This window comes from Argopecten irradians, chromosome 2 (genome assembly GCF_041381155.1).
Source record: "Argopecten irradians isolate NY chromosome 2, Ai_NY, whole genome shotgun sequence".
NCBI lineage: Eukaryota > Metazoa > Mollusca > Bivalvia > Pectinida > Pectinidae > Argopecten > Argopecten irradians.
In genome coordinates this window covers 11,191,466-11,203,460 of record NC_091135.1, presented here as the reverse complement: position 1 = coordinate 11,203,460, position 11,995 = coordinate 11,191,466, and the positions used below count along the sequence as shown (strand labels likewise).

The window sequence follows — 11,995 nt, the reverse complement described above, 5'->3', positions numbered from 1 at the left end:
AAATAAGTTGTTTAATTTCCAAAAATAAAAATTATGCATACATAATATATTACAGAAGTTATCGCCCTTCTCTTTATCCTATCCTATGCTTTAGATTTTAATTTCAAACTTTTGAACCTAAAGCTGTTCGTAAAGCACACACCCGTCACCAGGTGTTCATGTCACATCGAGGCGAAGTATTTTACCATAAATCTTAGATTTGTTATACTCCTGCCAGAGGTTTAAGACGATTTATCATCGCTCATACGATTGGCGCTAAAGTACACCTAGACGAACGGATCCAGCCCACCTGTCAACGAGCTTCTCAAGATCACAATCCCTGGGGGTAAGCATAGGTAAATCTAATGTAGAGGTGCTACACTCGTTACAGGTAAGTGGTCAGCTTGCTAATTCTATATTTTCAAGTTTTTATTTACCAAATGAAATGCAGCATGCAAGTTTTCACAAAATACATATTACAATACTCATTAATGTGTTTCCCAAGATGACTGAGGATAATTACAGTATTCTTCTGAACGTAATCAAAGTGAACAAATTACAGAATTCCTCTTTACAGACTTCCTCTAACTTAATCTTCTTTTATAGTTTATTCTCTTCATATGTGGAATGACTTAGATAAAAATCATCACCTTTATTGGCAACTTAAAAAATGTATATCATGTAATTCTGATGAAAAATGTCTAGCTTCATTTTGGTGACAAATATTGTATATACAATAGTCAAGACATCGATGTAACCAGTCAGATTTTGACTTATTTCCTGTAAACCCCACCAACAGTCTAAATTGTATCTGTGGGTTTAGTGTAAGCCTGCCTATCAGTAGGTTAAAGGCCCATTACCTTTCCGGAGCAAAATATAAAGGTTTCTTAAAAACATTAATAACATCAGAAAATGCGTACCGATGACCTAAAACAAGGTTACGACACCAAGCATATGCAAGATTTCCTGCGTAATATATGAAAACAGTGGAGAGTCAATTCGCTGTTTTGCCGTCTGGCGCAGTGATAGTCAACTACCGCCCGGTATTTAGGACGACGGCGGGAAACATAATACGACCCGCGTTATGAAAATAAACATTTTATTTATTTTAATCAAATCGTTCGGAAGGTGATGATAAATGTAGTATTAACGGTAAGTTAATAATTTTTGCGACTCTACAAAATTATCGATATTGTTTTACATTCCCATTTAAAAAATTTAAAACCGTTTCGGAAAGGTAGTGGGCCTTTAAGAAACATGAAATTTTAATGTAAATTGGAAAGTTTTACTGTGTGGCAGCGAGCTATATATATATATGCTGATCATATAAACCAAAGTATTTTCAGATACGTGCGTCAATTTATAAAGTGCAGTAAACTATTTTGATTTTATAAAAAAACGTAACTTTTGTATTTAATGTTATCAACATTGTCTCTTGTTTCGTCATTGTATGTAAGAATAAGGCTTATATAAGTTTCAATATCCCTTGCCTGATCCTTTTGTCTTGACAATGAAATATGTCTATTTCATTGAAACCAAGTAAACAAATTGACTACATTTGAATATGAATGTAATATTCTACTATAGCTTCACGAGAAGTTTTCTTTTTTTCTGTTTCCCAGTTAAATCCTGTTCCCAGCATATATAAGGTCTTTACACTTATGCAAAAATGTTTTGACATTCAATCATGTATTCATTTCGTATCATATCAGTACCAGTCGACTGTTCTCTAGACAGAACTTTAATGGTCTCTTCATCTAATTCAGATTCCACATACTTTATCAATATTTTTATCATCCGGGCTACTGTCAATGGCAGACAAGATATGCTCCCCAGCACGACTCTTGAAATGATGAAGAAACTCTTCTAATATTACCCCACCAATACCAATGACCTTCTCTACAAAAGCCTTGTTGTTACACTTTAAAGGGACAATTCACTCACGCTAATTCTTTTACATAACCAAGAAGCAAACTATGGCATAAATGTATTGTTCTACATTTCTTATGAAACATATAACTCAAAATATTGACAAATTCCACGTCAATGTTTAGTATATTAATTGATACCGTTGTAATTACAAATCGTTGATCAATACGATTAAGCAGGTACAATATGTACGCTTTACTCATACCCGAGCCAAAGTCACGAACGTTAAACAAATGAACTACATAACCACTAAGGAAGTGATGAAATGATTTTGAGGCAAGATAATTCTCCTAATAAGGTAAACACACTACTGCCAGAGCGATTTGAGCAGTTCTAGACAAAAGTTGCATTACTCTACGAGTAAGGGAAAGGGTTCGGCATACAAGATGTTCGACACAATGTGTAATGGCGGATAGCGAGCGAGTTTGAACATTTCACCACCATGGGCTTTTCTGGTATATCACAGTAAAACCGACTAATCTAATTTCCATTAGAACAGGGTTTTTTCCGATATTTGTACAAATTTTAATGTTCTCTTAGACTGAATTGTCCCTTTAACAAGTCCATAATGCAAATAAACACAGCCACAAGGTTTAATTCTGTAATACATATTACAGAGTTATGTGCCCTTGTGGGTAGTTATTGATTGTGACGTCATGTGTTTACGAGCGTAACATTATCCTTTTCGGCGAAAACAACGTGAAATGCGCTCACAAAATAACTACGTAACAATCGATACCTACCCGGAAGGGAGCTAATTCTGTAATATGCAAAGACGGAATAGTTTCTGTGGAGGCGAATCCTAGCAAAAGTTTGATGTCCGATTATGCAAAATAGAAACATGTAGGTTTAAAGTTGCTTTAGGTGCGAGTTGAATGAGCTCAGTGTCGTTGCAGATACCACATTTTCCGGCAAACTTAAATAAGCTTAGTATCGTCGGCAAACATTTTCATAATCGAGTTTAGCAGTTCAGGCATTAATAAATATTAATAATAAAATCGGTCCGAGAGCGCTCCCCCTTTATCTATCCTAACACATTTCCTTTTATGCAGTATTATTCAATCCTGAGTAATAATTGACCATGTGGCACTCTATCAGAGGGTTTGCTGTAATTTATCGAGTTAAAATCTTGCAAGGAAAAGTGTCAGACTTCTTGGGGTTTTTTATCCGTCTTTGTACATTTAACGTTAGCATAGTTTTCCTTCTCCCTTTCTGACGTGACATTATCAAAAACGTCAATCGTGAATCCACGTTGACCGTTAGTAAAAAAGCCATTTCGTCACACTCGTATGCGTCGTTTTAATGATTCGTTATAAATTCTTGAAAGGAACAATGTTAGACTCATCGGGCGAGAGTTTTCTTGTTTTTGATCCGTTTTGGTGTCACCAAGGACAGAAATATTCGTTAACAGTTGATCAGCCCTTTCTCTGTTGCTACCGCATATTGAACCATTTTGAGTTCTCCAAAACTCCTACAGTTTGTTTTGTTTTGATATCAGAAGTGCTTCGGGTTTTCCTTCAAATATCGGCCTGATCTCCACAAATCAAGCATTATCTCATCCTTATTGGTCAGCGTCAAAAAGAATGCATCTTCTTCAGTTGTTTGCGGTTCTTGCTAAAAACGTGGCGTGCTAGGCTCTGGACATATCTTTTATTCTGTCAGTATAGTTGACACTTGTGCAGTACTGTAATTCAGTTAGATTTTGACTTGGAGGATCGAGTTCATTGCTTGTTTCACCTACTTGATCCCCTAAATGATCGACCCTGTTCTTTTGCACTGTCAGTTGACTCTTGCTGTAAACAAATTTTACACATCTAGGGTATGATATGGCCCGGCATTGTCATCAATGGAGATAGGATGTGTGGATATAACCTGATAGTCAAAATGAGAGTTTCAAAACGTTAATAAGAACTTCGTCTTAAATCCGTCAAGGTGCCATCAAGAACTGCATCCTCAGGTTGCAGTTGTTGGAGAAGCGGGTCCAAGCAGTGACTGGTCCATCGCAAACTGATGCAGGGCATTATTCTCTGTTTATAATCAAACTCTTGATGAAAATTGTCGCTCACATAGAGAACAGTCCGTATGGTGTTTGTGGTATAAACGTTCAATGATGGAGTGATCTGTCCTGAAATGGAAACCTGTTTCACACTCCTTTGTTCCTCATACCAATGCTTTGCCATTACGTTTTAGCCTTGGCATCCTGCCATTCGACTCATGTTAAACTGGTTTTGAAGGTCATACATCCTTTATATTCCAGGGGTTACCGTCACTGTCGTTATATCCACATCTGCACTACGGAGTATTTAGGTGTATATTGCTTTCTTGTTTTCATCTCAATCAATATTGCCTTCCCATTCTGCCATTCGACTCATGTTAAACAGGTAATGGAAGTCACACATCCTCTGTATTCCAGGGGTTACTACCACTGTCGTTATATCCACCCCTGCACTACGGAGTATTTAAATGTCTATTGCTTTCTTACTTTCAACTAAATCAAAATATCTCTTTAAGTAAAAAGCATTTTCGAGGATTGTTCATTTGGTAATGTGGAAACACCAATATAATGACTTAGTGGTTAGATAATGAAACGATCTATACTGAAACTGAACAACATAAAAGTCTTGCATTTTACATTGCAAACCAGAATTATTAAATACGCATGTTTAGATGGAATAACTAAGAATATACGTTATGTAAATAGTGCATAACAGATGCTGTATATATAGTACATGCATCTAAATTTCCGGTGTACAACGTATTTCTATTAATCATACATTATATATTGATATAGATTCTTGATCCGAGGACAACACCCAGAGCCTTTCTCACAAGAACGAGCGCTCAACTCAAGACCAAAAGAAGACGTTAGAACAGAAAATGTTTTATTCCCAATTTGTTAGCTTGTATGGACAGCATACGTATACATGTATCATTCTCCTACCTGCAATAGCGTAAATGTTTTTTTTATGTTTTCAGAAGGATGTTCACGTCCACCCTCTCCATTACTGTGGCAGTGTTGTTGCTGTTCCAGGTTTATATCGCCTCTGCCAAGATAGCTAAATGGACCAACCCTTACTATCGGCAATACGGCGACGATGGCGCCATCGCTAGTATCGGCTTGTGCCGTAAGTATAATTAGTCTTCAAATCTCTTATTCGTTTTGGTTTAATGTGTGCGGTGAGATATGGGCGAATTCAGTAGGACTGCATCAACTAGTGACAAGTCTTTCCGTTTGATTCGACTTCATTATGTTAAACTAGGTGTATCACCTGACTATAGTGCAGCCCTACCGGAACATACCACTGTATACATCCCTATAGCACTCTCTGACATATTACACGCCGGAAAGGTCGTCTATGTACCCACGATTTTCTTTTATCTGTAGGTATATCACGATTGTCTGTTCGTCTGTTCGTCACGGGACGTGTCTGTCGGGAATCTCGGAATGATTGCTGTACCAGTCGTATGATAAGCACGACAACTTATAATAGTTTACAATTATAAACGTGCCAATTTCAATTTTCAACTCACTATTTACCATTTGTGATTAGATCTCTACCCACTGTCATTCGTTGTCCCAGATTTTTCCATCTTCTAGAGCTAGCCCTGCTGTTGTGACGGATGTCGTCTGCTGACCATGAGGTGAATGTTCATGAAGACAGTATGAAGTTTCCGCCTTCAATATTAAAATGTCACTGGGATAGGCCGCACTATCTTTTTGCATTGTGGTGTATGAATGCCACAACTTTCTTATTTATGATTAGGTTATAAGCAAGAATTCGCATGCTAAATCTTCGGGCGCCTGGTTTTACTTTCAAAGATTCTATACAATATCGATTTTGCACATTCTTGTCCTTACACATTAAATTCCTGTGTAGGTTTGTCATGATATCGATATTCGTTAATTTCATTTACTTGCCTCCTCACAAAATTTAAACTCATACATGTATGTGTGTTCCAAAATCAAAATCAGTTTGCTTTTGTATAAATCCATTTTGCTTTATTTTAGTGATAACACCCGTCCTAGCATACAAGATAGGGGTGGCAAAAGGCGAGGATGACAACGATGACAGCGGTCTTGTTGAATACACTATACGAGAGTGTGCTCTCCAAGCACTCCTGTGTGGCGGCTCCGCCAATACGGACTGCAGTAACTGTCTACAGATACAGAACACTGCCGATTGTGATACCTCTATCAATGGATGTACGGCTTCTGTTGGGTTCTGTAGATTCACATGTCCTACTCCATGATAGAAGATGGCGCTAATATTTAAACATTTTATAAATATCTAAGAGGAATACCTCAACAAAATGTACAAGATACATTAAGAAAATAAACAAGCGTACGAATAATTTTGTTCGGGTTCTGACAGTACATTGTACATAAAAAAGACATTTATTTAGAAAAAGACATGGTATCTATAAGATAATGATGCAGACAAATTATTAGAGATTCACAAATTAAGACATTTCCAGAATTGTGATAGGGACGTTTTTATGACAATCAATTGCCAATGAAATACACAAATGTGAAAGTTACCAAGAACTGTCTGTATGTAACAATTTTAATTCAAACTAACCAATAAAAACAGTCCACAGACCGAGTGTACAGACCTATAGAACGAATAATCATACCCTGCCTCCACTCCGGTTCCCGGCAGGGTATGAATTCCACCCCGTTGCCGCTACTGTAGTGTTGCAAGCCCCGATGTGATCCACATCGGGCACTTTGATACTGATAAAAAAATTTTTTTCGGGTATTATCCTTATGTAACTGTATTGTTCTGACAACTATGATCAATATTCAATTCACAAACCTTTCGATTATAATCTTTCATCAACTATTAGTGGTAAAATCCAAGGCAAACACAACACATGTATAATTCTGTTCAAATACGCCGCCATGTTTGATTTACCGGAAACCGTGACGAAATGAAACACTCAACAGGTAAAATATGTTTAAAAGTATTAAAAAGCCAACAAACTAAGAATAAATATGGTGAAACTGAACAAATGTAAGTATTATTAAGAATTAAGCAAAAAAGAATTTTTAAAGTTCATGTTAAAAACTTTGTAACATTTATTTCTTTCGTAGTGAAAATTTGTAGGTCATTCCATATATGGTACTAGGTGCCATATTTGGAGCGCGAGACTTTCTAACGAGAAGCATCATGCAAGTGAGCCGTGTCGGAGATGTGAGCCATTCAAAAGTGCTTCAAAACATAATTTAGACATGGAGGTGGGTAAATAAATAATCATTTTATGTTAAAAATGTTTGATATTGTTGAATTTAATTAAAAAATTACATGACACACATGAAATGCAACATTTTCACCGCTGAATGTTTTGCAACACTACGGGCAATGGGACGGAATCGTAGCTCTGACGACGACCATCTGTCAGAAATCTTCCGTCCGTCGTTCAGAGCTACGTCATCGCAGCTAACAGACCTAGTGTTCAGACCTAGTGTTCATATTAGGGATCTGGCCTCATGTTGCATAACATTACAGAGTCTCTTTCAAGAGGCCGTGCTTTTCATTCAAGACATCTATGGAAATATTCCAAGTCCTATGTAGCAATTTTCATGAGTAAACCCGTGAACCACTGGTACAGAGGTAAGCATTGCACCAGGTTTGTTAATCCCTATTGAGATTCCTCCTCTAGACTCTTTTATATTCGGACGTCTGATAGATGTCTCTCGTCGAGATACATCTATCAGACGTCCAAATATAAAAGAGTCTAGAGGAGGAATCTCAATAGGGATTACAGGTTTGTATTTGATTGATTCTAAAAAAAAGTTTCAAAGTCAAAGCCCAAGCCAGAACAAATATACGTACCCGGCCTGCTGTACCTTTCGGTCGGGTACGAATTGGTCCCTATGTGTCGTAGTGGAGCAGTGCCTCCGAAAATCACTCGGGTACAGTTTTCTATACTTTTTTGTAGGTTTCCGATTATTTTATGTGTATACATGCATTTACATATTATTTTTGTCCAAAACAAACATAACTACCATTCTTTATATCTACCGTACTGCTCACAAGACGTCAAATTCACAATTTGTGGACTTGCCGTATACATTCCCTTCAGAAAGACCTTCATATGTATTATGTAAAAAACATAATGCCTCGATGAGAATTTAATATTTTATGTGGTTCAGTTTTATTGCCGAGTAGGTAAGGGGTATCAAACAAGTACGATATAATGCAAACAGACGTTATATAATGGTTAGCATAATCATTACTTTGCTCCATTAGCAGTAATAGGCACCAATTGTAGCTCTAAAGACGACATCATTTTCTGTCTAAAAGTCTTTTGAGCTACAATATTGCAGCTAAGCCCAAGCAAGCACTTCCGGGACGACAGAACTGCATAGGATCTGAAAGTTTGACGGATCTTGTGGAATAAACTCGAGATATCAAAAGGAAGAAAAGGTTTTTGTAAATATATTTTATTGCTTATAAATAATTAACTTTAGCCATTGAGCTTGCTAAGCAATCCCAAACAAGCAATCTAATTAAAAATTAAAATTCAATGTTCATTATCTACGCCGTACACTCCGTATGAACATCGATGTATGAACATCGAGCATATGCAAGATTTCCTGCGTAATATATGAAAACAGTGGAGAGTCAATTCGCTGTTTTGCCGTCTGGCGCAGTGATAGTCAACTACCGCCCGGTATTTAGGACGACGGCGGGAAACATAATACGACCCGCGTTATGAAAATAAACATTTTATTTATTTTAATCAAATCGTTCGGAAGGTGATGATAAATGTAGTATTAACGGTAAGTTAATAATTTTTGCGACTCTACAAAATTATCGATATTGTTTTACATTCCCATTTAAAAAATTTAAAACCGTTTCGGAAAGGTAGTGGGCCTTTAAGAAACATGAAATTTTAATGTAAATTGGAAAGTTTTACTGTGTGGCAGCGAGCTATATATATATATGCTGATCATATAAACCAAAGTATTTTCAGATACGTGCGTCAATTTATAAAGTGCAGTAAACTATTTTGATTTTATAAAAAAACGTAACTTTTGTATTTAATGTTATCAACATTGTCTCTTGTTTCGTCATTGTATGTAAGAATAAGGCTTATATAAGTTTCAATATCCCTTGCCTGATCCTTTTGTCTTTCATTGAAACCAAGTAAACAAATTGACTACATTTGAATATGAATGTAATATTCTACTATAGCTTCACGAGAAAGTTTTCTTTTTTCTGTTTCCCAGTTAAATCCTGTTCCCAGCATATATAAGGTCTTTACACTTATGCAAAAATGTTTTGACATTCAATCATGTATTCATTTCGTATCATATCAGTACCAGTCGACTGTTCTCTAGACAGAACTTTAATGGTCTCTTCATCTAATTCAGATTCCACATACTTTATCAATATTTTTATCATCCGGGCTACTGTCAATGGCAGACAAGATATGCTCCCCAGCACGACTCTTGAAATGATGAAGAAACTCTTCTAATATTACCCCACCAATACCAATGACCTTCTCTACAAAAGCCTTGTTGTTACACTTTAAAGGGACAATTCACTCACGCTAATTCTTTTACATAACCAAGAAGCAAACTATGGCATAAATGTATTGTTCTACATTTCTTATGAAACATATAACATAAAATATTGACAAATTCCACGTCAATGTTTAGTATTTTAATTGATACCGTTGTAATTACAAATCGTTGATCAATACGATTAAGCAGGTACAATATGTACGCTTTACTCATACCCGAGCCAAAGTCACGAACGTTAAACAAATGAACTACATAACCACTAAGGAAGTGATGAAATGATTTTGAGGCAAGATAATTCTCCTAATAAGGTAAACACACTACTGCCAGAGCGATTTGAGCAGTTCTAGACAAAAGTTGCATTACTCTACGAGTAAGGGAAAGGGTTCGGCATACAAGATGTTCGACACAATGTGTAATGGCGGATAGCGAGCGAGTTTGAACATTTCACCACCATGGGCTTTTCTGGTATATCACAGTAAAACCGACTAATCTAATTTCCATTAGAACAGGGTTTTTTCCGATATTTGTACAAATTTTAATGTTCTCTTAGACTGAATTGTCCCTTTAACAAGTCCATAATGCAAATAAACACAGCCACAAGGTTTAATTCTGTAATACATATTACAGAGTTATGTGCCCTTGTGGGTAGTTATTGATTGTGACGTCATGTGTTTACGAGCGTAACATTATCCTTTTCGGCGAAAACAACGTGAAATGCGCTCACAAAATAACTACGTAACAATCGATACCTACCCGGAAGGGAGTTAATTCTGTAATATGCAAAGACGGAATAGTTTCTGTGGAGGCGAATCCTAGCAAAAGTTTGATGTCCGATTATGCAAAATAGAAACATGTAGGTTTAAAGTTGCTTTAGGTGCGAGTTGAATGAGCTCAGTGTCGTTGCAGATACCACATTTTCCGGCAAACTTAAATAAGCTTAGTATCGTCGGCAAACATTTTCATAATCGAGTTTAGCAGTTCAGGCATTAATAAATATTAATAATAAAATCGGTCCGAGAGCGCTCCCCCTTTATCTATCCTAACACATTTCCTTTTATGCAGTATTATTCAATCCTGAGTAATAATTGACCATGTGGCACTCTATCAGAGGGTTTGCTGTAATTTATCGAGTTAAAATCTTGCAAGGAAAAGTGTCAGACTTCTTGGGTTTTTTTATCCGTCTTTGTACATTTAACGTTAGCATAGTTTTCCTTCTCCCTTTCTGACGTGACATTATCAAAAACGTCAATCGTGAATCCACGTTGACCGTTAGTAAAAAAGCCATTTCGTCACACTCGTATGCGTCGTTTTAATGATTCGTTATAAATTCTTGAAAGGAACAATGTTAGACTTATCGGGCGAGAGTTTTCTTGTTTTTGATCCGTTTTGGTGTCACCAAGGACAGAAATATTCGTTAACAGTTGATCAGCCCTTTCTCTGTTGCTACCGCATATTGAACCATTTTGAGTTCTCCAAAACTCCTACAGTTTGTTTTGTTTTGATATCAGAAGTGCTTCGGGTTTTCCTTCAAATATCGGCTTGATCTCCACAAATCAAGCATTATCTCATCCTTATTGGTCAGCGTCAAAAAGAATGCATCTTCTTCAGTTGTTTGCGGTTCTTGCTAAAAAACGTGGCGTGCTAGGCTCTGGACATATCTTTTATTCTGTCAGTATAGTTGACACTTGTGCAGTACTGTAATTCAGTTAGATTTTGACTTGGAGGATCGAGTTCATTGCTTGTTTCACCTACTTGATCCCCTACATGATCGACCCTGTTCTTTTGCACTGTCAGTTGACTCTTGCTGTAAACAAATTTTTCACATCTAGGGTATGATATGGCCCGGCATTGTCATCAATGGAGATAGGATGTGTGGATATAACCTGATAGTCAAAATGAGAGTTTCAAAACGTTAATAAGAACTTCGTCTTAAATCCGTCAAGGTGCCATCAAGAACTGCATCCTCAGGTTGCAGTTGTTGGAGAAGCGGGTCCAAGCAGTGACTGGTCCATCGCAAACTGATGCAGGGCATTATTCTCTGTTTATAATCAAACTCTTGATGAAAATTGTCGCTCACATAGAGAACAGTCCGTATGGTGTTTGTGGTATAAACGTTCAATGATGGAGTGATCTGTCCTGAAATGGAAACCTGTTTCACACTCCTTTGTTCCTCATACCAATGCTTTGCCATTACGTTTTAGCCTTGGCATCCTGCCATTCGACTCATGTTAAACTGGTTTTGAAGGTCATACATCCTTTATATTCCAGGGGTTACCGTCACTGTCGTTATATCCACATCTGCACTACGGAGTATTTAGGTGTATATTGCTTTCTTGTTTTCATCTCAATCAATATTGCCTTCCCATTCTGCCATTCGACTCATGTTAAACAGGTAATGGAAGTCACACATCCTCTGTATTCCAGGGGTTACTACCACTGTCGTTATATACACCCCTGCACTACGGAGTATTTAGATGTCTATTGCTTTCTTACTTTCAACTAAATCAAAATATCTCTTTAAGTAAAAAGCATTTTCGAGGATTGTTCATTTGG

At 36.9% G+C, this 11,995-nt stretch overlaps 1 protein-coding gene across 1 annotated transcript; it reads left to right on the top strand.

Moving 5' to 3' along the window:
* Window positions 1–287: 287 nt before the first annotated feature.
* LOC138314443 (uncharacterized) lies at window positions 288–6,416 on the top strand. Its single transcript, XM_069254771.1, has 3 exons — window positions 288–370; window positions 4,885–5,033; window positions 5,918–6,416. Exons 2-3 carry the CDS (start codon window positions 4,889–4,891, stop codon window positions 6,157–6,159), a joined length of 387 nt encoding a protein of 128 aa, XP_069110872.1. The 5' UTR covers window positions 288–370; window positions 4,885–4,888; the 3' UTR covers window positions 6,160–6,416.
* The last annotated feature ends 5,579 nt before the right edge of the window (window positions 6,417–11,995 follow it).

Coding starts and splice junctions, on each gene's coding strand:
- LOC138314443 (XM_069254771.1), top strand. CDS start 4,889: ATGTTCACGTCCACCCTCTCCATTACTGTGGCAGTGTTGTTGCTGTTC. Junction 5,034..5,917: donor CGCTAGTATCGGCTTGTGCC/GTAAGTATAATT, acceptor GCTTTATTTTAG/TGATAACACCCGTCCTAGCA.